The sequence below is a fragment of the Ctenopharyngodon idella genome, chromosome 24 (genome assembly GCF_019924925.1).
Source record: "Ctenopharyngodon idella isolate HZGC_01 chromosome 24, HZGC01, whole genome shotgun sequence".
NCBI classification, from domain to species: domain Eukaryota; kingdom Metazoa; phylum Chordata; class Actinopteri; order Cypriniformes; family Xenocyprididae; genus Ctenopharyngodon; species Ctenopharyngodon idella.
Window position 1 is genome coordinate 12,614,459 of NC_067243.1, and position 27,964 is coordinate 12,642,422.

At 40.9% G+C, this 27,964-nt stretch overlaps 1 protein-coding gene across 4 annotated transcripts in view; it reads left to right on the forward strand.

The window, feature by feature from the left end:
• The window catches only part of LOC127507058 (probable polypeptide N-acetylgalactosaminyltransferase 8), a 129,098-nt gene that overhangs the window by 43,446 nt on the left and 57,688 nt on the right, over positions 1-27,964 (forward strand). Inside the window, exon 5 of one of the 4 annotated variants that reach the window (XM_051883936.1) lies at positions 24,024-24,190. The exons of 2 other annotated variants lie outside the window; for them this stretch is intronic. Coding sequence is in view for 1 of the 2 variants with exons in the window: in XM_051883933.1 (XP_051739893.1) it covers positions 22,979-23,076 (98 nt within the window). In the remaining variant the exon portion in view is untranslated. Of the gene's footprint in view, positions 1-22,194; positions 23,077-24,023; positions 24,191-27,964 lie in introns of those variants that run through there. One more of the 4 variants, XM_051883933.1, reaches the window with a different exon arrangement.

Consider the following 27,964-nt stretch of genomic DNA (forward strand, 5'->3'; position numbering starts at 1 on the left):
GACCAGGTGTGCGAGTTGGCTGCTACATCCGTCACCGAGGGAGTCGGTGAGGAACACGAGGGTATGGAAAGGAGCCCCGCCCACATTCCCGCCACTGAGAGTGAGTTCCAGGCAGACACTAGAGACTTTTGTTTTGATTTTGGAGAGGATTCCCTTTCCCCTTTAATACCTCCTGAAACTGTCTTTTCTATTATGGATGAACTGGTCCCGCCCAGCCTCTCTCTCCCACCTCCTCTCCAAACCTCTACTCTAGATTTTTTATTTTCCAGTCCCTCTGTTCATCAGCCCCTTCTCCAGCCCTCAGCCATGCCTGCTACCCAGCCCTTGCTGTCTCCCATCATTCCCTCAGTGCTACACCAGCCTCCTCTCAGTGGCGTGGCTACACCTGGGGCCTGCTGTGAGCCAGTTGCTGGCGGTTAAGATCCTCTCGGCTCCGCCCCCGGCCTCAGATCCCGTCGTAACACCTTGGCTCATCGTCCTGACTCCTCCACCTTTGCTCCTTCCACCCTTGTCTACAGCAGCGACCATCGAGCTTTCAGCCCCACTGGACTCCCTCGGACCCTCGACTCCACCTGGCTCAGACATCGCCTTTATATCGCCACGGACTTACGGGTCATCCGATGCTCTCCGACCCTCCACCCTTACGGCTCCGTTTGGCTCCACCTTCCCTCAGGCTCTGCCTCGGCCCTCAGTCGTTCCAGTTCCACCTCAGCCCTCCGGTACCCTGCTTCCGCCTCGGGGGGCCGTCGCTGCGACTCCGTCATGGACTCAGAGACCATCGGCATCACTCCGCTCCTTCGGATCTCTGTCTTCGCCCAAGGCTCCACCTCCATCGGCTGCACTGCTTCCACTCATCACCAAGGTTGCCTGGAGACGCTCACCACCATGGCTCTTCCCTCCAGCAACGCCGCCGTGGGTCACCGTCCTGGCTGTGGCCTGGAGCACCACCTGGACTCTCCTGCTCAAGGCACCTCCCTGGATTGCACCATCACCTGCACCACCCTGGACTCCTGTACTCCGCCTCCTCCCGGTTAGCCGTCCGCCTCCTGAGCCGCCTCCTACACCATCTTCAGCATCCCATCTTCATCTTCCCCTCTCCAAGACGCGAGGACGCGCCTTTCCGGGAGGGGGCGATATGTTACATGTGCACTCTGTTTTGGACTTGTGTTGTACCATTTCCCGCCACTAGTTTGTCACCATAGTTACAGATCACCCTAATCATCACATCCAGCTGGTTTCTATCACCCACCTCATTTGTCATTGTATATAAGCCCTGTGTTTTCAGTTCTGTGTTGTCCGGTATCGTTTGTGATATGTGTGGTTGTGCTTCCTGTGTACCTGCTTGTGGATTTCCTTGCCTGTGGATTTATTAAAGACTGTGATATATCTTCTTCTTCTGTAAAGACTTCTTATATCTTCCTCGTTGTGCGTTTCGTATACAACCAGCAACTCTAACAGATGTCAGCATGTCGGCCTTCAAAACATCTTAACCCAAAGTTCTGTCTGTGGGACAGAACTTTATACATGAAGAAGACAAAAGGGCTACAAACAATAGAAAACTGTTAGGACCACCCACAGGAGATCGATCTACCCTGCAATCTACTCTGAGCAATGCTGTTTCTTTGTCATTCACACCCATCAGTTTCTGTGGGCCATACATCTGTATGGGCCATTTGGTTCACACCTTTACAGACACAGAGAGTTGATTGCATCTGAGGCACAGTCACAATGTAAATGCATCTAACTAAAGATAATGAAAATACACATAACCTTTCAATCCCCCCTTTAATAATTTTTGATCATAAAACAAACTTTCATAAATTATGTATACAGCATGCTGCATACAGGTTCCATTACTTAAGATAATGACAGAATAAGTGTTCATGATGAAGTCTGCATCCTCCTGAATGCTTGAGTCCTTTCTTATTTTGACATAGTGGTCTTGAGGAAGTGGCGGATATTGTTGTTTTCTGTGGACGTTAAGGCATGTTCAGCTAGGTGGCCAGTGCAGTGCGGTCTAGGCGTTGGATGTCTTTGGTCATCCTCTGGAGTGCTGGAACACCTGCAATCACACAAAAGAGAAAAGGGAAACGTATCTTGCCAAGGAAAATATTTTAATCAAATAACTCCTAACTGCTCCTAAAACTGTCCCTATTTAATATTGGCAGGACACTACTGTGTTTATCAGTGGCTGTATGTTTATGTCTTCGTCCTCAGGCGACAAGCTAGAGCCTAAAAACCCTAGTCCCGCCATTTCTGGACCCTGATAAACACTACTGCCATCTATCCCTCATCTCTAGGTAGATGTTTCAAATCCCACTGGCAATCCACTTTCTTTTCTTTGCACCTTAACTGCTCCATCGGCTACCAAGAGATCCTGACGTGGGCTTTTCCACCTGGATTGTCGCAGTGACCTCTGAGTTTTTTTAATTGTTACTATACCATGGCCCCCCTTTGGAGGTGTCAAAACTTTATCCTTGGCATTGTGTATTGCCAGTTTGGACAAGGTTGTCAGATGTTAGATTTTCATTGGGCATGGGCCGGCCTGTGACATGTTCAAAGAAGCATAGTCCTGTTTTCCTGTGGTCATCCTCACTGCATTGGTTGTCTTCATGCAGTTCAACTCCATTTTCCATCAGTGATGTTTTTTCTTCTTTGTGCACTTCATTCTGCATCTGTTTACTGTCTGGTTGTCTGTCTTGCTCAAGTTGTCTTAATGCCGCTGTATGTGCACCTCTCTCCTTTACGACTTGTTTAGCAGCACCGTCTACTAGGACATCATCTTTGGCTTCAGTTGTTGAGACTTCTGTGTATGCTTTCACCTTTTCACGTCATTTTTGCATACACATGGAGTACATCAGTTGTTGTATGAGGTGTCACTAGTTGATGCTGCAGAGAGAGGTTCTTCAGTTTTCCTGTGGCTCAAAAGCTTTCAGCAGAGTCTGCTTTTGCTTGTCTGTCAACTGCTGAAACCTCTTCAACAAGTTGTCCTCATCATCACTTTGATGTGTTAAAATCAACTTGCAACCACAAACCCAGTGTCCTTCTTTGTTGCAGTACCTGCATCTTCCTTGACTTTTTGCTTTTGGGTATCTCACATATTCACGTTCTTCATACCCTGTTGTCCTGTTGATGAATGACAAGGTTTTGGTTTGCAAAGCTCTGAGATTGACTTCTTGTGTTCTTTCAATCTTTGCTGACCATTCAACAATCTGCATGAATGCTGTTCCAGTGCTGTCCCAGTCATCATACCTGTTTTTAAGGGCTTTAGAAATCTCAGGTTTCAGCCCATTTACAAATGCGGTTTTAAGAGGTATGCCAGTCTCTTTACTACATTTACATTTACATTTAGTCATTTAGCAGACACTTTTCTCCAAAGCAACTTACAAATGAGAATAGTAGAAGCAATCAAATCAACATGAGTACAACAGTATGCAAGTGCTGTGTCAAGTCACAGTTTCATCAGTAAAGTGCTCGTAGCTAGGTTGTTTTTTTTTTTGTTTTTTGTTTTTTTAAATATATACGCAAATATATGAAGAAAGAATAGAAAATCCAGAAACGAAAAGTAAAATATAAATAAAAAAAGTGCTGTATTACTGGGTCAAGTGTTGACGAAAAAGATATGTTTTTAGCAGTTTTTTGAAAATGGCCAAAGACTCAGCTGCTCGGATAGAGCGTGGTAGGTCATTCCACCAACCAGGAACAGACCAGGAGAAGGTCCGTGAGAGTGATTTTGTGCCCCTTTGGGATGGCACCACAAGACGCCGTTCACTTGCAGAACGCAAGCTTCTGGAGGGCGCATAAGTCTGAAGTAGTGGGTTTAGGTATAGTGGTGCAGAGCCAGTGGATGTTCTGTAGGCAAACATTAGAGCCTTGAATTGGATGCGAGCAGCAATTGGCAGCCAATGCAAACTGATGAAGAGAGCTGTGACATGCGCTCTCTTCGGTTCGTTAAAGACCAGTCTTGCTGCAGCTTTCTGGATCAGTTGTAGAGGCTTGAAAGTGCATGCTGGAAGACCTGCCAAGAGAGCATTACAATAGTCCAGTCTGGATAGAACAAGAGCTTGGACAAGAATTTGTGTGGAAAGCTCCGATAGGAAGGGTCTAATCTTCCTAATGTTGTACAGAGCAAATCTGCAGGACCGGGCCGTTGTAGCAATGTGATCTGTGAAGCTTAAACAATCATCCATCACCACTCCGAGGTTCCTGGCCGTCCTGGAAGGAGTTATGGTTGACGACCCAAGTTGAATGGAAAGGTCATTATGAAGTGTCGGGTTGGCACCGACCACAAGCAGTTCCCTTTTGCAAGGTTGAGTTGAAGGTGGTGGTCCTTCATCCAGGCAGAAATGGCTGTCAGGCAGGCTGCGATGCGACCAGCAACTGTCGGATCATCTGATTTGAATGAGAGGTAGAGTTGTGTGTCATCAGCATAACAGTGATAGGAAAAACCATGTTCCTGAATGACAGATCCTAGTGATGACATGTAGATGGAGAAGAGAAGTGGTCCAAGCACAGAGCCCTGAGGTACCCCAGTAGCAAGATGATGTGACTTCGACACCTCACCTCACCAAGATATCCTGAAGGACCTACCTGAGAGGTAAGACTCGAACCACTGGAGTGCGGTTCCTGAGATGCCTTTCGACCTGAGGGTTGACAGGAGGATCTGGTGGTTAACTGTGTCAAAAGCGGCAGACAGATCCAGTAAGATGAGTACTGATGATTGTGAAGTTGCTCGTGCCAGTCTCAGGGCTTTAGTGACTGAGAGCAGGGCAGTCTCAGTTGAGTGGCCACTCTTGAAGCCAGACTGGCTGTTGTCAAGGAGGTTGTTCTGTGTGAGATAAGTAGACAGTTGGTTGAACACAATTCTCTCAAGTGTCTTCGCAATGAATGGAAGAAGGGATACCGGTCTATAGTTTTCTAAAAGTGCTGGATTCAGAGTGGGTTTTTTAAGCAGTGGTGTAATCCTAGCCTGCTTAAAAGCTGTGGGAAATGTACCAGTGTGAAGAGAAGAATTGATCATGTGAGTGAGGTACAATTGAGGAGGAGATGGCCTGAAGAAGATGAGTGGGGATAGGGTCAAGCGGACAGGTAGTAGGGCGATTGGAAAGGATGAGTTTGGAGACATCTGCCTCAGAGAGCAAAGAGAAGGTTTAAGATGTTATTGTCAGTATGTGGTGTGGAGAATTGGCCGCTGATGGTTATTATTTTATGTGTGAAGAATGTGGCAAAGTCATCAGCTGTAAGAGCTGATGTGGGAGGGAGGGGAGGAGGGCAAAGAAGAGAAGAGAAAGTTTTGAAAAGTGTGCGGGAATCAGTAGAATTGTTAATTTTATTGTGATAGTACGTGGTTTTAGCATTGGAGACATTAGTAGAGAAAGAAGAAAGGAGTGACTGATAGAAGCTAAGATCAGTAGGATCTTTAGATTTACGCCACTTCCTCTCTGCAGCTCTGAGTCTAGACCGATGTTCGCAGAGAACATCGGACAGCCAGGAGGCAGAGGGGGTGGCGCGGGCTGGTCTGGATGAGAGGGGGCAGAAGACATCTAAGCAAGATGTTAGCGTGGTGCAAAGAGTGTCAGTAGCATTGTTAGTGTCCAGAGATGAGAACTGATTAGGGGGAGGAAGTGTGGATGAGACCAAAGAGGATAGGTTGGAGGGTGAGAGCGAGCGTAGGTTTCGCCGAAAAGTAACATGTGGTGGAGTGTGTGTTGAGTTAGGGGTCAGGTTGAGATTAAAAGTGATGAGGAAATGGTCAGAGGTGTGTAGTGGAGTGACCAGAGTATTATCAGTGGAGCAGCAGCGTGTGTAGATGAGGTCCAATTGGTTACCTGATTTGTGGGTAGCTGTAGTAGACACTCGCTTGAGATCAAATGAGGCAAGCAGAGTGCGGAAGTCAGCAGCCTGAGGTTTGTCTAGATGGATGTTGAAATCTCCAAGTACTAGCAGAGGAGTACCATCCTCAGGGAAGGATGATAGTAACACATCTAACTCCTCCAAGAAGTTACCTAGCTGACCTGGGGGAGGATAAAGCACTACAACTTGGATTTTAGCAGAGTAAGTGATGGTAACTGCATGTGATTCAAATGAGCTATTGTCACAGAGAGCTGGTAGAGGATTGAACTTCCATTCATTGGACATAAGCAGACCAGTACCACCACCCCTCCCAATCTGGCGTGGGGTGTGGGAGAAAGTGAAATTAGAGGAGAGGGCTGCCGGTGTGGCAGTGTCCTCTGGTTTGATCCATGTCTCAGTCAGAGCCATGAGATGGAGACCTGATAGATAGATGTAATGAAGTCTGCTTTGTTTACAGCAGATTGACAATTCCAAAGACCAATAGAAATTGAAAGTAATGTACTAGATGACATGGGTAAAATACGCAGGTTGTTATGATTGCACTGCCTCCAACGTGTGGCACGCGATTTGCGAGTGTGAATAATAGTGGGAATTTGGAAGCACATATCTAAACCAGGTCGCAAGATAGACAGACAAGAACAGACTGTATAAAAGAGGAAGGAAAAAAGAAAAGAGCAATACTCAAGTGCCTTGTCGGTGTCCTTGCTCGGTGGAGTCGCGCAGGTAGAGTCGCTGGTCTTTACACTCTTCGGTCTTCACACGATGAGGGCTGCACACGAGCTGCCGCGGTATACTACACAGTTTTATACCCACTTGATACAACGTTAATTAGTTCAGCAGGCCACGCCTTACTGACTCAGAGCGAAACGAGAACAAATGCGACTTGCCACGTGAATACAGTAAACAAACTTTCCTAGCAACGACACAGCACTAAAATCAAACTACAAATAACACAAGAACACTTACAGTATGTAGATCCTCCTGTTGCTTGGCTGCTTCTCTCTAATAAACGCGAAATTACAACTGTTTAAGTACTATAAGCTGGCTTTGGCCACGCCTTACTGACTCAGAGCAAAACGAGAACAAACGCGACTTGCCACGTGAATACAGTAAACAAACTTTCCTAGCAACGACACAGCACTAAAATCAAACTACAAATAACACAAAAACACTTACAGTATGTAGATCCTCCTGTTGCTTGGCTGCTTCTCTCTTTACTGAGATCTTCATTGTTGTACACACCGGCATATTCCAACCAAATTTGTATGAAGCATTCTTCATACTCAGCAACACTTTCTCCTGTCTTGTGCATGCATGAGGTAATTTTAGCCCAATTAACCTCTGCAGGTTTCAGTTCAAACAAGAATGTTCGTACAGCTTCCCATCCAGCCTAAATGTTCGAATGAGACTCACCAGTCCTTCTTTCAACACTTTCTGTTAATCTCTTTTGGTCATTGTCCCTTAAGTTCACATTAACAATCATCACTCCGGCTAGTGGGTGTAAATTGTAGATTTTCTGCAAACGCTGAAGAAATTGCCAAGCTTTCCGTGGTTGTTTGTACACATCTGGCAAATCTTTTGACCATTTGTCAACTTGCTCTGGAGTAGCTGGCTGGTATGTTCTGTGTGGAACACATTTCTTTACTACTTTTGTGACAGTTCGAGTTTGTCGTTCACCATTTTCCTCATACTCCTCCTCATTGTCAATTTCAACTTCAGTCCTTCTGTTTTTGACAATTACAGGAGCAAGCCTAACCTTCAAGTTGTCCTTAGTGATATCATCATGTGTGTTTACATCGCTGTCAGTGTTCATTGTGGAACTGCTGTCAGTTTCTCCAAGCAGATAAAGGTCTTGTTGATCCTCATTCTTCTGGAGATCACTGAATGAATAGAGAAACTCTTGTTCTGCTTTGCTGCTAGATCTTTTGGAATGACTCTTTTGTCCAGAACAGTCTTTTGATTCCAATCGTTTGGAAAGCAAATTTAACAACTTGGCCTTCTTTTTTTACTAGTCTTTCTTTGTCTTTCTTTTCATTCTGCACTTGTTCAGCCAATGCTCAAACCTTTGCTTTCGCTGCTTTGTTCTCACGTAGTAATTTGTCAGTCTCACACTTCTGTAGATGCTGTTGAATTTGATTGATCAAAATTACAGACAAGCCATCTCTGTTGGTCTTTGCTCTTAAGTGCTGTATCTCTCTATAAGCCCTTTTATGTCCGGCAAGGCCCATTGTCCATTCTCTGAGTGCCTAATGTTGTACTTCTGGCAGATGTCACCCTGGCACTTCCTTAGTCCCAGCCTTTTGTCCAAATATTCATTCAGATTTTCCATCATTTGATCAATAGTAACATTTGGAGGTTCTGTTCCATGTCTTTCTGTTGTTGGCCTCAATGCAGGGCCATTACCATTGTTTCGTGCAGACACAGCCATGGCAAGTACAGGAGATGTGCCCTCAGAGGTGTGAAACAGAACAAAAGGTGTGAGAGCCGTTAGGTGCTTATTCACATTTAAATTCTCAGCAATCTTTTAGACTGACCATTTCAGATACACGGACAAATCAAACATGTTTCCAAAATACAAAATTGTGTATTATAGACTCTACTTGTACTCCTAACAATTTCCTAACAATCCAATGTTCAGTAACAGTTTAATGTTATTCTTTTTAGCCTGCTAACTTGGCTTAGTTTTCAATACTACATTTAAGACAAAACATTCATTTTCAGGCTAATATTCCTTGTTTCATATCTGAAAACTTCTGTCTGAAAAGACTTGTCCAATTCTAGTCCTAGCTCACAAGGCTGAATTTAGTTCAAATTTGTCTCTTAGACAATTTACTTTAGATCTTTCCGCATCTTTCATCGGAAGACAAATAAACTTATAGTTTCATGGCTTTAGGCCAACATCTTCTAACCCAGTTAGAGCAAGCTAAAATAGTGGCTACTAAATTAGCACCCAGTCAAGAATTCCAAATTCTTGCAGCAACATCAGTCCCAAACTATTTGTGGCCCCTAAATATTGTAATGGCAACTGAATCAGCACCCAGTCAAGAAATTATAATTCTTGCAGCAACATCAGTCCCAAGACATTCTATGGGTTCTGCAGTCTCTGGATGAACGGACCAAATTGTTTCTTAAACAATTCCTACAGACTCCAGAGAAAGGACCAAACCATGTACTATATATCTGTGGCTCCTACAGTCTCATGAGAACGGGGCCAAGCTATAAACCTTATATCTATAGCCCCTACAGTCTCAGGAGAATGGACTAAAACATTTAAAAGGTTCCTACAGACTCACAAGAAAGGCCCAAGCCTAAAATTCTCAACAGTACTTATACTGTATGTGACTACACTACAATTTTTTTTTTTACTGGTCTACTTATTATTTTTTTGAAGTAAGTTCTTTAAGAGAGCTGATAAGTGTCACTCACCAAATTAGGATCTTTAAGACAGGATCCAGATGATTCAAATAAATTGTATCCACAGACGCAGTCTGTTGATCTTCAACATAAAAACTGTAGAATCTCTAAGACTCTTCTGTTCACTTCTTGTGACAGTTGGTGAGTTCTCTTCTTGTCAGTCTCTCCTGGCTGGCTCACCAAATTGTTAGATTTTGCTGTATTTGGCTGAGCAGTCTTTTGGGGTGGCTCGCCAATGTATTAGATTTCTCTAATACATAAAATAAGTAAGCTTGACCAGAGTTCTTGTGGGGAGACGAATTTATTGAAGCACAGTTCTTCAGCAGCGGTGTCAGCGTGTCGGCCTTCAAAACATCTTAACCCAAAGTTCTGTCTGTGGGACAGAACTTTATACATGAAGACAAAAGGGCTACAAACAATAGAAAACAGTTAGGACCTCCCACAGGAGATCGATCTACCCTGCAATCTACTCTGAGCAATGCTGTTTCTTTGTCATTCACACCCATCAATTTCTATGGGCCATACATCTGTATGGGCCATTCGGTTCACACCTTTACAGACACAGAGAGTTGATTGCATCTGAGGCACAGTCACAATGTAAATGCATCTAACTAAAGATAATGAAAATACACATAATCTTTCAACACAAACTCTAATTTCTTATTCCCTTATTTGGATTTTCAGGCAAAATATAAACTGGATGTTCTTTACAGGTTTCATAAGATTCACCCATTTATTGATGGAGCTATTTTTGCAGCTTGACAATATTTATTCCTTTCTGTCTTTCTCTCACCACCTCTTTATAATCAGGCAGTACTATTTAGTTTCAGTTGATATGGACTTTCAGTTTGTTTTCATTTGTCACGTGTCTTGTTCTGGTTCCCGCCAATCATCTGTCTCCTGAGTTACCGTCATTAGTTAATTTGTGTCAGCTGCGTGTTAGTCGTTATCCAGATTATGTTCTATACTTAAGTTGTTCCCTGTTCTGCACTCATTGTCCGGTCACCGTAATACCTATGTGTTTGCATGCATGCATGCATGCATGCATGCCTGCCTGCCTGCCTGCATGCCTGTCTGTCTGTCTGTCATTGTTGGACTTTTTATATTAAATGTATGGAACCTTATCTTCTGCCTTCATCTGCCTTCCCGCAAGCATGCGTTACAGATGACCAGACCAGGAATGGATTACGCCGGGAAGTTTGCGGTTGTGGCTCAGAAGAGCTACGATTTTTTGTGTTTTTCACAAAGGTGCTCCCACCTGCCCCTTTCACAACGAGACCCTGAAATCTATGTTCTGGATCGGGGCAAACTTTCACCATCCCGTGGACCTCCCAGATACCACCGATCTCAACTGGAAGGAAGCCATCATCCAGTGTCTGGAGAGCGTCCATCCCCAATCCAGGACCCAGCCAGACCCAGAGCCTGAATCACTTGTGTGTGCCTCCCGCAGACAGAGAGTTACCACCCGTCGCGACTCGTCAGCCAGAGCCCCAGGAGAAGATGCTAGGGCTGACCCTCAACCCCTGGAAGTGGAGCTCCATCGTGAGTCTGACCAGGGGAGTGAGCCCACGACATCAGTGGACGAGGGATTCGTGACGACGGAAGAGGAGGACTGGCTGATAGGCTTCAATGAGGTCTTGTCTATTCCCACTCTATTCCACCCAGTACCATCATTGCTGTTTTTAAACAGCACCATTGACTGTTTTGAATATGAATTATCCCCTTCATCGACCTACATGGACTGTGATATAACTATTTCTCTGGTATGTGTGGAAATTACCCTACTCACCATCGTCATGTCCAGTCTCCTCTCACCACCATCATCCCAGAACTCAGCCAGTCCTCCAGACATGCTGCTGCCGGATGTTCACAGCCCTGCGCCATCTCCGTGGGAGTCCCGCTCTGATGTCGAGCTGTAGGCCGTGTAACCACCAGCAGCATCAGTGTGAGAAGATTCTGAGGCTCTGCTTCCGGCTTCAGAACTTTTTGCTCCATCTCGGCCTGTTGACCATCTTGGCTCCTCCCACCTTCAGCTCTACCGGAGACCCTCGGACTTGCAGCTCCACTGGGTTCCTTTGTCCTGCTGGCTCCCCCTTGGTCAGTCGTCACATCAATTCTGTCACGGGCTTGCGGTCTGTCTGCTGAACTGTGATGGGCAGCAATGCTGTGAATGTCTTTGTGGCCATCAGAGTGGCCTGGTCCATCGCTGCTGTTTATCAACATCTTTGCCAACATCTTTTGCCTACAAGGCTGTAAAGATTTCAGGAAAAAATATAGTATGGAAATGTTATTGATTTGGTTGACTGATTAAGCTTTAAAGCCTGTTCACACAAAGAATGATAGCTATAAAGAAAACTATATTAGCTTTCACACCAGCGGATGATATCATTCTGCTTATTATAAGCACGGCTTGCAATTTTGTCATCTGCCACTTTAAATGCTTGAGCTCTTTTAAGTTGGATGGATTCTGATTGGCTGTCCATGTTTTTATCATTCATCAGCTGGAAAAAATCGTTGTGAAAGTGATTCCAACGATATTGTTTATCTGTGCCATTATCGTTATAGTTGTGGTGTGGTTTTACCACTATATTTTTATCGTTATAGTTACAGTTATCGTCCTGGTGTGAACAGGCCTTTAGACTGAAATCTGTAATACAACAGCAGGTTCAGTTTGATTTACATGATATCTAAAATTCCAGTGACATCATGGCATCATAGTTTTTTTGGCCAAATGGTACAAAAACAAATGACCTTTTAACATTCAATGGTTGCGCACTGTGAGGGACCGGGAAGCCAAGGACAAGGAACACCACCTATTTACTAGAAAAATGGTTTTTTTTTATTTGAACCCAAAAAAAGAAAATCAACTTTATAAACTCATAATCTTTTACAACACAACAAAATAGAAAAAAAAAAAAAGAAAAACAAAAAACAAAAAAAATAAACTCAAACTATTCAGACAATGAAAGCAACAAACTAAAGCTGACTTGACCTAATGAACAAAGCAACAACTTATAAAGGAAAGGATGGGCGGAACCAATAGCGCTTAAATGCCCTGTTCCGGCCGGACTCCAATTTTCGTGACACCAGGATGCGGCCGCAGCAGACAGTGTTGAAAGATCGCCACACGTCAACGGTAAACTTAAACTCAAAATATAGAAACAAATATAAATAATAGATACAATGCAACTAATTTGTGTGCACTCCAAATCAGCAACAATGTATATAAAAAAATGTTATAAATGTAATTATATGCAAACCAAATAAAGAATGAATGAATATTGTTTGTTTTGTGTAGTTATTAAAAGCAATTATACTGAAACAAAAATGAATGTGAATAACAAATAAGATAAACAAAGATTAACCTTAAATGTATAAACATGTCTTCAATGTAAACGTGTACATGAATGCTTGCATGTAAATGTGTGTGTGCGTATGTGCGACAATACATTCACATTACCGCTCTCGTGCGGCCACACCTCGGGCCGTCACACGCACTCACTGTTATTTTAAATCTTATTCATATACTTGAAACATTTTGCAGGAGAGGAATGTTCAGTAAGCAGAAATGATCTGTGTTTAAAGATGAAGGTAGTGCATATCTGCAACAAACACTTTTTGAACCTACAAACGGGTGTTTTAAACAACGAACGATGTCAAGAAACTTTTTTCTTCTTCAGATTTTAAGATGTGTGGATTTGTAAGTAGGCTATTGTAAGCTTTTGACTTGATTATATTTTAGATTTACATTATTCAGTGTGTTCAATGTTTTCAAGCAATCTAAAAAGTGATTTAGAGAAAAACACTGTGCCACCTTCCAGCCTGGTTACATGGGACAGTGTCTCTCAGCTCAACTACACAGTAAAATCCTTATTCAAAAACCATGGGTGTGTAAAGTTTAACTTTAACAATGTTATGGTAAAAATGGAATGCTATGAAACAGCTTTCTTACCTGTATGTGACGTTGTTTTGCTTCGGGCAGAACTGATGGAACGGCAGGTTTTGCAGGTTTTTTCCCTCCATTTGGTTTAAAACCGTTTGTTCGTTGTAATCCCTTCTGAAATGGAGACTACAAACAAAGAGGTTTTTTTTAGATTTTCTGTTGCAGTGTTCTTTCCATTTTTTGGGGTTCTTTGTCACCGCTGCTTACAATGCACTGGATCCTTCACTGGAAACCGAAAGTAACTCGCTCCCACTGAACGTTCACTCTTTGAATTTTTGAACCTGGGAACAATACAAGTCCACACCATTATGACTAAAAGTTTGCTAAGAAGTATTTCCTACTAAACCAACTATTTATGGTCAAGCGAAGACAGTCCATAACAGACTGGTGAAAGTGGCCTTGGACGGCAACATGCCCAGTGCATTATGGGAGTTGATGTTTTCCTACCTATTTGGCAAAAGGGAAAACAACAGCCTTTTTTCTTTGTTTTCTCTAGTCAGGTAGTGCTGATTTCAGTTTTTTCACCTTTCTAATGCATAGGCAGCCAATTTTTATTGAAAGCTCATTTTGCCAGCAGTGAAATACCCCTTTAATCAACATAAAATTAAAATAGACCCCATTTACTTTTATTATACACATTTATGATTGATATTGCGCACGATTCATGACTACATTATATTACTCTTAAAAAACAAAAAATATATATATATATCAAAAAACTTGACTTCTGAAACGAATTTTAGTTTCTTCACTGACAAAACCTATGCAGAAAATTATGTCAACCAATAACCAAATAGCTATTTAGGCTGCCAATGTAAGTAAAACTTTCTTAAGTCAATAGTAATGCGTTCTACAAATTGAAAGTATGACTGTATGATAAAGTATGATGATTGCACTGTTCTTGTGTCATAACTGGTTCTAATGAGTTCAACTCTTGCAGGCTGTAGGCGAGGCAGCGTCTGTCTGAAAGAGACAGTTCACCCAAAAATAAAAGATCTGTCATCATTAGTTTCCATTCACTTTTTGCACGGTTCTGTTATCAACAAACTGAATGTGCGTTTTTAAAAAGTTTGCACAATTTGCTGTCTCCAGTCTGTTTCCATCAGGCCTTTTACTGATAAAATTGTGTAATGGCATCCTTTAAAAAAACAAATAAACAAACAAATATAAATTATGCCCTTGAGCCATTTCCATGCATAATTTTGTGTATTTTGCCAATTCTGCATCTTTCGCATTCCTAGATATTACCAAATCTTTATGGAATGGAGAAAGTAATATTCTAGCAAAATTGTATCTGTAGTTATCATTTCCATTAGCTATGTCAGTGAAAATTTTGATGCGCTAATTCTTTTTCGCAAAAACAATCTTGGATGGATTTTGTTCTTCTGTCAATCACAAATAGTAAATTTGTGTCTAGCTGATACCTAACCCAAAGTTTTGCATGTTTGACCTCAGTACATTGCTTTGTTGAATCCATAATATTTGCTGTCTATGTTTAGACATGCGTTGGTTTGGCAAAGCTGTACCTCTAATTGCAATGGGCAAGAAGACAATCAAGCAGCCTGTTCATGTGAGCATCAATCAACTTGAACACATCTAATTTAAAGTGCACCTATTATGCCTTTTCAGATATTACCTTTCATGTAGTGTGTAATATAACTATTTTTGAAGGTAAAAGGTATGCAAAATTTCAAAGATCAAAGTGCGCAATAAAGAGTTATCTAACAAAAAAAAAAAAAAAACGATTCTGAACTGCCTTAAACAGCTATTCCAGTCTTACTTCCTGCACAAATCTACGTAGGTTTGAAACAAATTAGCATGATGCCAGCCTATGATCTTCATTGGCTGCCCTCAAACAGTGCCTATTTTGACTCGCCCTCAAACACTTTAGTTGTAGCTGAGGCCTGGAAGATTTTGGTTTGTGTTGTTGACATGTTGAGAAGATGCTGTTTTCTGCACTGCGAAAGCAAATCAAATGAAAGCAAAGATTGTGGACTCAAACTGATACGGTAAAACCAACGGCATCATTACTGTTCGTATCACTGTATACAAGTGCTGTGGAGCTGAAATTTAGATGTGGTAATGGGCGTTTCGTTTCTGACACACACTGTAAGTGGTGGACCAGTCACAACACACTGGGCCATCTGACCAGTCACAGCAGAGTAGGCTCTCGGAAAGGAGGGGTTTAGAGGGACTGGATCCTTTATTGAACCATTTCAGACAGGCCCTGTTATTTAAATGCATTTTGGTCGATCGGATAACAAGTGGACGACACTAAATACAGGTGTAAACGGTCTAAAATGATTTAAACATTTCTTTTAGTGTTTTTTTTTTTTTTTTTTTTTTTTTTCCAGTGATTTGAGTTTGGTCCACATTCAACCACTTCCAGAGGTAGTCGAAAACGCATTTGACCGGACTGCTTTCATAATGGAAACACTCATGAGGTAGAATGCATTTGAACCACCACAAAAGACCTAATGCGTAAAGATTATTGGAAGCGCGGTAGCCAGAAGTCGACTGAAGACCTAAGTTTGGTTTAAAGACCAAAAACATACCACCCACGTAGAAGGCAACATTCTTGTGACCTTGCGCAACGGTCCCTAAAAGTTCTCTAAAGGTGACGAAAATTCCGAACCTTTACAGAACATTTGGGACGTTCCTAAAACGTCCTCTTCTGGTAATGAAAGGGCTGCAGTTCAAGGTTCTTTATATGACTTTAGGGGGATGTTCTATTTTGGTTATTTTATGGTCAAAAAAGAACGTTACAAAGAGGACATTTGGGACATTATCAGAACGTTCCCACGCGGTCCTCTGTTAGTCATTTAATAACGTTCCCGATATGAGTTTAGGGGGACGTTCTAATTTGGTTATTTTATGGTCGTGCGAGAACGTTACAAAGAGGACATTTGGGACTACAGAACATCTTATAGTAATAGTCCCCTAAACATTACCAGAACGTCCTGAATGTTCCCTGAAGGTCCACCAAATAACGTCCCCCAACCCTTAAAAGAACTCCACATTGTGACCGTCTCTGAACGTTCTGGGAACGTTACTAGGTGACAGGTTACCCCGCTAGAAATTTTACGTTCCCAGAGCATTCTCAGAACGTCCCCACTGTGTTAAGGACGTTGTCTAGTAACCTGTCCAGAATATAAATAATAAAGTTTGAAGTCACCGTTATGGAGGTGAACGTTTGCTTTGGGCTCTTGATTCTTGACATTTTAGCGCTAGATTTTCTTGGGCTGTTTTAACATGCTTGTTATAGCAAAAATTGCAAGAGAAATTCTAATCAGGTGAATTTGGTCATTTAGTGATGATCATGAATCGTCATGATTCCTGAATCACTGATTCTCTCTGTAGTCCAGATTCTGAGTGTGTCAATTGTTAGTTTTGCATTAGTTGATGGTTAATTTTTTTCTTTTTTTTGATTTTTTTTTTTTAAATTCATTATACGGAGCGGTGTTTTATAGACTCACACAGACATCATGAATCAGCATATGAACCTCAACAATGGTGACAATAAACAAAAATCTTTTTTGTGACTTTAGTAGCTTGCTTTGTGATGCTCAGAACTGATCTGTTTATCTGAAAATTTTGTTACCATTGTTGAGGTTCATATGCAGAATCTTGATGTCTGTGTGAGTAATGACTAACTGCAAGGGATTTGCATTTTAAAGAAAAGGTTTCATAATAATAATAATCCAGAAAGTGCCTGTAAAGAGCTTTTTTTTGTTGGTAAGACATTTAAGAAAAATAAGTTTTTGTTTGTACAGCCACTTTTGTTAGTCAATTTAGCTCTAATTTTCAATTCAATTTTTTAACACGTTCAGAGAACATCCTGAATCTTCTGTGAATGTCCGCCAAATAACGTCCCCCAAACCTTAATGAGCTGTTAAGATCCTGGTTTCCTGAGGGAAAATTAAGTTCCACTCTGAGAGACTTTATGGACTATGCTTTACTGTTGTGTGGTTCACCGTTTACTGTGGAGGAAGCTCCAGCAGCAGCAGAGCTTATACCATCACAAATTTCTATGCCCTCCAGTATGGTTACTGCAACCCTGAAACTCTCTGTATTTCCAAACCCCGTAATTCCCTCAACAGATCCTGATAACAGAATGGTGGCCGCATCGGATTCCGTTCCTGTATTTGCAATCATTCCAGAGCCTCATTACATCTCAGCAGATATCCTAGAGCCTTGTCATGTCTCAGCAGTTCTTGAAGAGCCCTCAGCCGAGATGGCTGCCACGCCTGAACCCTCAGAGATTGCAGCGTTGGCCATTATGGCCACTGATATTGGGTGTGTGTGGGCTGCGCACACATCAACTCCAGTCCCCGAACCCTCTCCAGTCCATGAGTCCACTCCAGAGCCCGCTCCAGTCCTTGAATCTGCTCCTGAGCTTGCTTTAATCTATGAGTCCAGTCCAGAGTTTGTTCCAGTCCTAGAATCCAGTCTCGTGAGTCTGAAAAATGTCATCACATACAGTATTTGGTTTCCACAAAAACAATAAGCTGCACAACTGTTTTCAACATTGATAAATGTTTCTTGAGCAGCAAATCATCATATAAGAATGATTTCTGAAGGATCATGTGATACTGAAGACTGGAGTAATAATGCTGAAAATTCAGCTTTGTCATTACAAGAATAAATTACATTTAAAATATATCCGAATAGGAACGTCCCTGAGTTTCCTGCCCGTCTTGACACGACCACGGAAGTCGTCCCCGAGTTTCCTGTCTGTCTTGACACGACCACGGAGGTCGTCCCAGAGTTTCCTGTCCGTCTTAACATGACCAGAAAGGACGTTCCAGTCAGCGCCCTGGAGGGCTTTTCTGAGCTCCTGTCTCAGCAGATCTTCCAGAGCCTCGTCTCACTAGATCTTCCAGAGCCTCGTCTCGTCAGATCTTCCAGAGTCTCGTCTCGTGAGATCTTCCAGAGCTTTGTCCCGTCTCGTCAGATCTTCCAGAGCTTTGCCTCATCTCATCAGATCTTCCAGAGCCACGTCTCGTCTCGTCAGATCTTCCAGAGCCCTGTCTCGTCTCATCAGATCTTCCAGAGCCTCGTCTCGTCTCATCAGATCTTCCAGAGCCTCGTCTCGTCTCATCAGATCTTCTAGAGCCTCATCTCATCAGATCTTCTAGAGCCTTGTCTCGTTTCATCAGATCTTCCAGAGCCTCGTCTCATCTCATCAGATTTTCTAGAGCCTCGTCTCATCAGATCTTCTAGAGCTTCATCTCGTCAGATCTTCCAGAGCCTTGTCTCGCCTTATCAGATCTTCCAGAGCCTTGTCTCGTCTCATCAGATCTTCCAGAGCCTCGTCTCATCTCATCAGATCTTCTAGAGTCTCGCCTCATCAGATCTTCCAGAGCCTCGTCTCATCAGATCTTCCAGAGCCTTGTCTCATCAGATCTTCTAGAGCCTCGTCTCGTCTCATTAGACCTTCTAGAACCTCTCCATGTCTTGTCTCCCATCCCTGAGTCACGTCCTAGGGCAGTTGGTGTACCGCAACCCTTCTCTGTTCTGTCAGGGGAACCCGCCATCAGACATCAAGGGCTGGCAACCAGCATGGAGGATCCACCGCTGGTGCCAGTACACACAGCTGGTATCCCTAGACCCACTCATTTTAACCCTTCTCCTCCTAAGATAATTCCTCTGTCCTCTACGCCCTCTATAATGGGGGTCGCTCTACAGCGTATCTGGACCGCGTATACCACCGCAGAATCTCCAGAGGCGGCGGCTGATGCTGCAGAACCTTTGGAGGTAACAGCGGCTACTGCAATTCTCCTAGAGGTGGTGGCTTATACTGCAGAACCTCACAAAGCAGTAGCACTCCCTTCAGCTCCTTGCGCAGTGGTAGCGTCCAGTGATGCACTCCCAGCCGATGAACTCTCGTCCTGTCTCGATCCAGCCACAGAGGCTGTATTGGAACTTTCTGACTGTCCAGTTATGGCCATGGAGGCCGTCTATAAACTCTCGTCTTTTCTCGACCCCGCCAAAGAGGCCATTCACGAACTCACTGTGTTCCCTGCTCTAAGGACTATTTTCGATCTTTATGATTCCCCACCATGGGGTTCTTAAGCCCGTCTGATCTGTAATGGTGGTCATCTGCTCCGCCGTGGGGGTTCTTAAGCCCGTCTAATCTACAATGGTGGTCATTTGCTCCACCGTGGGGGTTCTTAAGCCCGTCTGATCTGCAATGGTGGTCATTTGCTTTGCCGTGGGGGTTCTTAAGCCCGTTTGATCTGCAATGGTGGTCATTTGCTCCACCGTGAGGGTTCTTAAGCCCATCTGATCTGCAATGGTGGTCATCTGCTCCTCCGTGGGGGTTCTTAAGCCCATCTGATTTGCAATGGCAGTCATCTGCTCCACCGTGGGGGTTCTCAAGCCCATCTACCTGGCCGTCTGTCTAGTCCTCTTCGTTCTGGCCATCTGCCCCACTCCAGTCTTTGGATCAACTTCCTTTCCATGGACCTGGCCCTCCATCCCGCCCCCTGTTCCACCTCCGCTCCACCTCCCTCCAAGATTTAGGAGTGTTTGGAAGCTCCTGGGTTCTGTCACGTTTCCGCCCACTGCTTCTTCCTTCCACTCCCCACCAGAGGTCTCCGATTCACCATTAAGGCCGGGTTCACATCGCACGCATCAGCAGAGCGTAAGCAGCGCATATTTTTTCCGGCGCCCATGTTAACAGATGAGAGCATTCACACCGCACGCAGAGGCTGCGCGGCAGCGCGTTGCAGGAGCAGAGCAGAAGCAGCAGTGCCGCGATCGTTTCGGCGCTGGGTCTATTTTTGCTGCGCTGCTAACGCTCAATTAAAGTAAAAGTAAACCTTTGATGGACAAAATAAATATGATTTCACACAAAAAGTGCTCAAAATGCACATAATAAGCATATCTAGTGTGTTTTAACAAGAATTGAAGTATGTCAGGAAAGAAAATATTTATAGAAGATTTACTCATTTAAACTAGTTTTTAATTATTCAGTTTGGGTTAAAGTATGGTGTATTATAAAAAACTAAACTAAACTAACCAGAAATATATAAACATTATTTTAGTTATTACACAGACAGCAATATAGGCTCTTGCATACCCAAATCAAACCCGAGTTCGCTGGCTTTTCTAGCTGAGTTTGCTGTGTTGTAAACATGTTCACGCGTCAGATGATGTAAAACACAAAGCTTACCTCATTTGTGTGCAGCAATGGATAACACAAGGCTATTTATTTTTATTTAACGTTTATATGCGTTAAATAAAGGTTGTGCACCTTGCATGTTAACAAACTTTCAAGACTATCGAGTATATAAATGACCAACTTATAAAAACAAATTTATAGCTGTCTTTGTAAAGTAATTGCTCACTTTATATGCAGCTTGGAGCCGCTGCTGTGACGCTGTACAAACGCTTCCAGTGTGAATACTCGTGCGTCTCTGCAGCTGCAGTTCACGCTCACACGCTGCTAACGCGATGCTCACATCAGGAACCCTTTATAAGCTGCACTCCCTCAGACACACATTGCTGAGTATTGTTTTGGCTTTCGTTTGTATCCCGTGTTTTTCCTCGTTGTTGGCTCTGTGTTTTTCCCTGTTGTTGGTCGAACAAAATTATGTTTCATCCACCCCCTCTGTCTCTGACACTATCATGCATTGACACTATCATGCATTATCATGCATTGTTGCAAGAAGTCACTTGGAGAAACAGTGAGAGAGATTTGTTTTATATTTTTTCAACCTATTCTGCCATTCACGTTAAGGACGTCAAGAAGGAACACTTTCCCTGCTCACTGAAAACTGTAAGATATTTTTATTTTCATTTATTTGAATTTTCATTTAATGTAATTTTATTGTAAAACTATAATAATTGGCTTCAGTAAATTTAGCAACTGTGTTATATACAATTATATATTTTATTTATAATCATTTAAAGAACAGAATGTTGTTCTTTTGAAATGTGTGTGTGTGTGTGTGTGTGTTCATGTGTACCCTGAGCAAAATTATACTAAATGATGTTTTTGTAAATATAAAAAATTTTTTACTGTGATAGATGGGGACAGATTATACAGAAAAAGAAAAAAGTATATGAAATATGAATATTCCTTTACTTATATGGCCACATTTTTGAGATTTATATTTCAAACTAAAAGCAAATGTTAACCCATTGGACATCATTGCAGGAGGAAATCTTTTTCCAGGTTTTTGAAAATATAAATACATGCTGTCACACCGCACATGCGTGACCCAGAAAGTTCAAAAATTACCCCCAGGAATTCCAATTTGCATGGTCAAAGTTCAAAAATTATCCATTTGTTCCACCCCCACAAAGGACCCACAGGTCAACAACATAGGTATTTCAAAAATGCCAGGGATCAATTGACATATTGATAACCAATGTCAAAGGTCAACCATGGGGGAGGGAAAATATCCCGAGGGCTAATATCATGTCATAAAGGTCAAATGTCATAGGTCAAAGGTCATCCATCAAATTTTGACAGGTGCCGTAGTATAATGACTACTGACATAGTATTCTATATATATATAATTAACATTTTAACGAGAACAAAACATATTGTACATAGAGGAGTACATATAACCAAACATGTCAGTGCAGTGGGAAATAAATACATGAGAAAAATAAATATATTCAATAAGTTTTTATTTTTTTTATATTGTGTTTTTGCTTCATGATACATCCTGACATTTCTTAATGCTATATATAAAAATAATATATTATTTCAGTCAGATTTTTGAATAAACAACGAGAACACATTCAACTGATCAAAAGTGACAGTAAAGACTCACATTGTTGCAAGTTATTTCTATTTCAAATAAATGCTGTTTTAAATATTCTATTCATCAAAGACTCCTGAAAAATGTCATCACATACAGTATTTGGTTTCCACAAAAACAATAAGCTGCACAACTGTTTTCAACATTGATAAATGTTTCTTGAGCAGCAAATCATCATATAAGAATGATTTCTGAAGGATCATGTGACACTGAAGACTGGAGTAATAATGCTGAAAATTCAGCTTTGTCATTACAAGGATAAATTACATTTAAAATATATCCAAATAGAAAGTTATTTTAAATTGTAATAATATATCACAATATTAATTATGCTTTTTACTGTATTTATGGTCAAATAAATATCGCCATGGAGAGCATAATACTTTTTTCAAAGACATGAAATAATCTTACTGACCCCAAACTTCTGAAAGGTAGTGTATAACAATAGAACTTTGACTTTATGCTACTGACAAAATCAGCTCATTTTAACCACTCCCATTTTTCATATCAGACGTGTCTTGCATAAATCAAAGTGAACAGGCATTCATAAGCACACTAATCGTTTTTCACGGCCACAAAGACATTTTGAAAATGAAGATTACTACAAGAGTCGGTGTGTTAGTTACTGGTGTTATAGTTTACACTCTTGTGTACATGTCACTTAGACAAGAAAAAGTTAATGACAACAGGTTACATAGGCCAGAAGATCTGGAGGTTCTTAGAAGAATGAAGAGAATAGAAGATCAAGTTAATAAAATAGGTGAGTTTGTTCTCATTATATACATTTTAATTTAACGTTATCAGTGATTAAAAGATAAGTCATTCTCAATTGTTATATACTTTTTCAGCTAAATTCATAGATGTTAAAAATCAGCAAGTCAAAGAGCCTGTTGTGGAGCAGAACATTACAAAGAAAATTGAGGTTAAGAAGTTGTATCCACAATCGCCTCTATTCCGTTCATGGGGAGCTGAACTCACAGAGGAGGAACAGATGGAAGCAGAAAAGCAGTTTCAGGACTACGGATACAATGTGTTCCTCAGTAACAGATTACCAGTGAACAGAACAATCCCTGATACTCGAGACCACAGGTAACAGCTTTATAACAGTTTTCAAGTTTAGTATAATTTAAAATAGTACAATTAGTATAAAAGTAAGGTAACACTTTAGTATAGGGAACATGTATTCACTATTAACTACAACTTTTCCCTCAATAAACTTCTAATTTACTGCTCATTAATAGTCAGTAAGTTAGTTGTTAAGTTTAGGTATTGGGTAGGATTAAGAATGTAGAATAAGCTCATGCAGAATAAGGCATTTATATGTGCTTAATAAGTACTAATAAACAGCCAATATTCTAGTAATATGCATGTGCAACTAGTTAAAAGACCCTAAATGAAAGTGTTACCAAAAGTAATAATTAGTATAATGTAAAAAAGTATAATTTATTAATTTATTAATGTAATGGCAAAGCTGGATTTTCCAGTCTTCAGTGTCACATGATCCTTCAGAAATCATTCTTATATGCTGATTTGCAGTTCAAGAAACATTATTATCAATGTTGAAAATAGTTTGGGAATCCTTTTTTATGTTATTTTTATTAGCATTTGTGTGTGTGTGTGTGTGTGTGTGTGTGTGTGTGGTCCTGGTAAATCCTACATTATGGGGACAAAATGCCCCCCAAAGTTGCGATATATGAAATCCTTATCCTTGTGGGGACATATTTTTGGTCCCCATGAGGAAAACAGCTTATAAATCATAGAGAATGATGTTTTTTGAAAATGTAAAAATGCTGAAAGTTCTCTGTGTTGGGTAGGTTTAGTGGATAGAATATACAGTTTGTACAGTAAAAAAAAAAAATGTCTATGGAATGTCCCATTAAAACATGGAAACCCAACATTTTATTTAAATCTAGTGTTTTGTAAATAGGGGTAGGGAATGGATGTGATATGTGATAGAAAATATCATATAAAATCAATGGAAGTCTATACAATGTCCTCACTAACAGTGAAGCAAAAGTGTGTGTTTGTGTGCGCAGATGTGCTGCGAAGATCTACCCCAAGGACCTGCCGTCTATTAGTGTGATTCTGATTTATTTAAACGAGGCTCTGTCAGTCATTAAAAGGGCAATCCGCAGCATCATTGACAAAACACCTGCTCATCTGCTAACAGAAATCATCCTGGTGGACGACTACAGTTTGAATGGTTCTTTTTATTTATTTGATATTAAACGTTCAGATAATATATTGTATTTTGAACTGCATTTTTATTTTTTATATTTTATTTTCTGAACATTTTTTTCATGTTAAGCATGAGTGTGAGGTTAATAAAAAAAAGTGTGCATTAATTAATTTATAAATTATTTTATTAAATATTCTAATATACAGTATGATAATATTAATTATTAAATATAGCAATTTCTGCTAATAAATATTTAAAATTTCTTAACAGAGGATCTGCAGTTGCCTCTAGATGATTATATTGGTCTAATTAATAAAGACAAACCTGGCTTAATCAAGAAAGTGAGACACAAAAGGCAGATGGGCCTTGCCAAGGCAAGAATATCAGGCTGGGAAGCGGCCACAGGCCAGGTGGTGGCCATTCTGGATGCCCACATTGAGGTTCACAAGGAATGGTAAATACTACCACTGTCTCAGTACAATAACATGAAGGAATTAGTATCTTTGATAAATAAACATTTGACTGCCTTATTGTTCCAGGGCAGAGCCACTGCTTGCAAGAATCAAAACAGACAGAACAATAGTGCTGTCGCCAGTGTTCGACAAAGTGCTTTTTGACACCCTGGAGATTGTTAAGTATAATCCCTCTGCTCATGCGTTTGACTGGAACCTTTGGTGCATGTACGAGTCTTTCCGGCCAGAATGGTACAAACTTAACGACCCATCAGAACCAGGGAAGTAAGTGGTGTAACTTTTTCACCATTTTAAACAATTTGACTTTCTATAATCCATTTTAAATGGCCCTGCAGTGTGACAGATACATTTTTAAAAGTGAACTGCATTTTTTGCTCAGCCAAAAAAATAATAATTCCAAACAAATCAAAGCATAATCATCCAAACGCATCTCCAGGCAACACAATGGCATTAATAAATGAATTAGCAGAGGTGGAAAGTCCAGGGGTCAGAAAGTAAACGTCCTGCCATATTTTTATTCCAACCTACTGAAGCTGTGTTAAAGTTAATGAGATAATTAGGTGATTAATTGAGTGATGATTGACCGTTATTGAAGACGCCTGATCTTCACAAGCAGAATCACCAAAGGAGAAAAATCACAATTTTTAAGTCACCATCATGGAGATCAGGGATTGCTTTAGTTGAGCTCTTTACCCTTGACTTTTTAATATTACATTTTGTTTGGCTGCTGTAACTAAGTTATAACACCCAAACAAGCAAAGAGAAAAGATGATCAGGTGGTGTTGGTTATGTTTCTGTATAATCATTATTTGACCTGAATCAACAAATTCATTTAGAGCCCAAGCTCTGAGTTACATTTACACTATTTATTACAGCAGCTCTATAATTCTACAGCAGAAGATCCTACTTTTTCAATATAGTTCAAAAGATTTCCTAAAAATTGTTCTGATTTGAAAAGAAAATCTCTTTATTTATCTTATATATTTTATATATTTACTCTTATATATTTATCAATAATGTAAATCTAACAATAGTTTGGTGATTCAGAGCAAATAATGATTACATAAAAACATAACCAACACCACCTGATAATCTTTTCTCTTTGTTTGACTGGGTGTTATAACTCAGTTACAACAGCCAAACAAGATATAATATTAAAAAGTCAGGGGTCAAGTGCTCAACTAAAGCAAACCATGATCTCCATGATGGTGACTGTTGATTTTTCTCCTTTGGTGATTCTGCTTGTTAACATCAGATGTCTTCAATAACGGTCAATCATCACACAATTAATCACTTAATTATCTCATTAACTTTAACACAGCTTCAGTGGGTTGGAATAAAAATATGGCAGGACTTTTACTTTCTGACCCCTGGACTTTCCACCTCTGGGAATCAGTGATTTTGAATGAATTGGTTGAGGGACAGATGCAACATTTATGAAGATGGTTTATTTAATTCCTAAAAGAATCAGTTTTCTGAATGATGAATCAGTTGGCCATATAAGACAGGACATACTTAATTTGATAAATAGGCTACAGTTCGTAGTTTATGATTGATTGAAGTAGAACATAGTACAATCAACTCCAGAATTATTGGCACCCTTGGTAAATATGAGCAAAGGCAGCTGTGAAAATAAATCTGCATTTTTAATAAGAACATGACAGACAATGAACAAATCAGAACACACGTGACGTTAGCCCCCCCTCCAGAAGACGCGACCTTGTGCCGTGACAGAAGAAAGTTTACAAAACAGAAAAAAGGGTGGAGGCTTCGGTGGAGGGTGTGGAGCTGGGGACGGACTGAACCCTGGGGATGTTAGCCACAGGCACCATGGTGGCACAGATAGGGGGAGGAGCTAGGGTGAGAGATTCTGTATGAAGGAATGGTCTCTGATCTCTTCTCAGGTGTTCTCAACAGGCATTATAGGTGAAGACTCAGAGCTGTTATCTTGGGAAAAGGGTGCCAATAATTATGGAGTTGACTATATTCAGTTTCTTTTTCTGCATTGTTAGGAGTCCCTCAGTCATGGGTATCCTTGTCGCGGATCGTCAGTTCTTAGGAGAAATTGGAGTTTTGGATGAAGGAATGACAATTTATGGGGGTGAAAATGTTGAACTAGGAATACGTGTAAGTTATTCCTGCACATTGTGGCACCAAAAATTGCATATAATATGTGTAAAAAGTCAATATCTGATAATAAATAAATAACTTAATATTAAATCAGGTCTGGCTCTGTGGTGGGAGTATTGAAGTGGTGCCATGTTCAAAGATTGCTCACATTGAAAGAGAACATAAGCCTTATTCACCGGATCTCAGCAAAGCCATGATTCGAAATGCTCTGAGAGTGGCTGAAATCTGGATGGATGGATATAAATCAAATGTGAATATTGCCTGGAATCTCCCTCTAAAGGTAACAGTAATCGTAAACATTGTTTCAAGGTTAGCTCAGGATAAGTTTAATATTTCATTGATCTTCATATCATCACCCTGGACCTGGTTAACAAAATTACTGTTTTTTGCTCTAGGATCATGGGATTGATATTGGTGATGTGACTGAAAGAAAACAGTTACGAGAGAAACTCAAATGTAAGCCCTTCAAATGGTATCTGGAAAATGTTTATCCTCGGCTAGACAGCTGGGAAGACATAATGGGTTATGGCGCAGTAAGTTGCTCAAAGTCTTCTGATATACACAATTTCCATCCCAAGAAGAGATAAATAAAATTTAGTAAATAGTTGATCCATCTAAACCAGTCATCCCCAAATTTCTGTTGTTTGTTTCTCATGACAGTTGAAGAATGATTTTCAAGATAAATGTATTGATCAAGGACCTGTTCCTGGAAGTGTACCTATTCTGTATGGGTGTCATTACTATAAGCCTCAGGTACTGTATGTAAGTGTAAACCTTTGCTGTGAATATCTACATCCAAAACACACTCTTCATTTCAACATCTCTCACAGTATTGTTACTACAATCGTAATGGAGAGATCTACATTGGAGGAATCAAATCTCACAAGTATAACTCCAACCGTTGTCTAACGGATCCCGGTAGTGGAAGCACACCAGGGTTACATGACTGTAAAAAAGCCAAGGAGAAAGGACTGGGTATATACTGGGACTTCACTCAGGTATGGTCCTGATGTGCATTTTATTTGTTTTATTATTTTTACACCACATTGCTTAACATTGTTAAGTGTGTGGTTATTCTCTATTTTCTATGCATGTACAGCATAATCATAATTATTATTTAAGCATTGATATAATCATTGATTAATTGTATTTGTTTCTGTTTTACATTTAGGGAAATGCAATAAGAAATAGAAAA